Source organism: Mastomys coucha, unplaced genomic scaffold (assembly GCF_008632895.1).
Source record: "Mastomys coucha isolate ucsf_1 unplaced genomic scaffold, UCSF_Mcou_1 pScaffold3, whole genome shotgun sequence".
In the NCBI taxonomy this organism is placed as follows: Eukaryota; Metazoa; Chordata; class Mammalia; order Rodentia; family Muridae; genus Mastomys; species Mastomys coucha.
In genome coordinates, this window is record NW_022196909.1 from 5,799,911 (window position 1) to 5,801,781 (window position 1,871).

At 42.8% G+C, this 1,871-nt stretch overlaps 1 protein-coding gene across 6 annotated transcripts in view; it reads left to right on the plus strand.

Annotated features, from left to right (window-relative positions):
- Rev3l (REV3 like, DNA directed polymerase zeta catalytic subunit) overlaps positions 1-1,871 on the plus strand; it is a 147,230-nt gene that overhangs the window by 59,303 nt on the left and 86,056 nt on the right. For all 6 annotated transcript variants that reach the window (XR_004112322.1, XM_031347765.1, XM_031347768.1 and 3 more), the window contains one exon: positions 1,114-1,274. Coding sequence is in view for 5 of the 6 variants with exons in the window: in XM_031347765.1 (XP_031203625.1) it covers positions 1,114-1,274 (161 nt within the window). In the remaining variant the exon portion in view is untranslated. The remainder of the gene's footprint in view (positions 1-1,113; positions 1,275-1,871) is intronic.

Genomic DNA, 1,871 nt, shown 5'->3' on the forward strand with positions numbered 1-1,871 from the left:
AGAAAAAGATTTATCCAATGTGGCCACAATTGGGATGAGGGACAGAGACATCTAGCTAGGAAACCCTCTCCCCTTACACACATACCAGTTTATTTTCAACATCCTGAAGTAAGAGTAAACTTTAGAAAGTGAGTATATGCACATTTAAACAGTCTTGCTCAAGGTATGTGTGGTACAGCCCACCATTGACCTCATTGACTAGGCCTGGCTTCATCCTTTAAATTAGTTTGACACATTGTTAGAACTGTGTGAATTCTTTTCTAGAGACACGTTTCCCATACAGTTGGTGCCTTTTTCTTCTCCCAGCATGGGAGACCCCCCAACTTTGGGAATTCTTTGTTTTAGTAGTTTGAGACTCAGTAGTTTGAGACAACACAAGTGTCTTTTTAAAATGTCTTCATTTGTCCAGACCAGTTACAATATTTTATTTTCTGTTTAAAACCTGTGTCTGCAAGTAGGAACCAAGGCTAGAAAACATGTTTAATTAGCCATGTATAAGAACTGCTTTGGGGGACTAGAAAGATGGCTCAGCAGTTAAGAGCATGTGTTGCTCTTGCAGCAGACCCAGGTTTGTTTCCAAGCCACCCACAGGATGGTCCATAACATCAGTAACTTCATGGGATTTCCTCTGACCTCCATGCAGTACACGTAGTAGACAGAAATACATGATAGGAAACACCTGTACACATGAAGTATGTTGAAACCTGCTGGCTTTAGTGACTTGGGAGGCTGGCTCCACCTTGGTGAGCTGAGACAGGATCTTGTTGGGGAGCCAGGCTGGCCACAGGCTTTCCTCTTGATTTGCCTTGCCAAGTGCTTAGATGACAGGCAAGCACTGCCGTGCCTAGTATGAATTGCTCTAATTTCTTTCTTAGGTAGTTTTAATTTTTTCCCCACTTAATCCATGAATTATTTTTTCATTGAGAAAAAATTCATTTTCTTTACTTTAAGACTGTGGTTTAAACTTTTAACTTGAAATAAAATACATATTTCTAGAAAAAGTGAAATGAAAATTTTGAGTATTAGTGAGGATTTTTTTGTCCTCAATATTTCTGTAATCATTGCTTCATTTGATAATGAACATAATTCTATAACTTTCTTTTTCTAATTTAGGATATGTGAACTTTTTCAAAGTGGAGCCATAATGAATAAATTTTACCAGCCTCATGAAGCGCATATTCCCTACCTCCTACAGCTCTTCATTGACTACAATCTTTATGGAATGAATTTAATAAACCTGGCTGCTGTCAAGTTCCGAAAAGCAAGAAGGAAAGGTACGTTCAATTTTGAAGTTCAGACTAAGGGTGCTATGTAATCAGTGGCTTACAAAATAGTGTGCATGGTGGATGGAGGATAGAGGAGTGCTGAGATGGGGTGGATGGAGAGGAGAGGAGTGCTGAGATGGAGTGGATGGAGGATAGAGGAGTGCTGAGATGAGGTGGATGGAGGATAGAGGAGTGCTGAGATGGGGTGGATGGAGGATAGAGGAGTGCTGAGATGAGGTGGATGGAGAGGAGAGGAGTGCTGAGATGGAGTGGATGGAGGATAGAGGAGTGCTGAGATGAGGTGGATGGAGGATAGAGGAGTGCTGAGATGAGGTGGATGGAGGATAGAGGAGTGCTGAGATGAGGTGGATGGAGGATAGAGGAGTGCTGAGATGAGGTGGATGGAGAATGGAGGAGTGCTGAGATGAGATAGATGGAGAGGAGAGGAGCGCTGAGATGGAGTGGATGGAGGATAGAGGAGTGCTAAGATGGGGTGGATGGAGGATAGAGGAGTGCTGAAATGAGATAGATGGAGAGGAGAGGAGTGCTGAGATGGGGTGGTTGGAGAGTAGAGGAGTGCTGAGATGGGGTGGATGGAGGATAGAG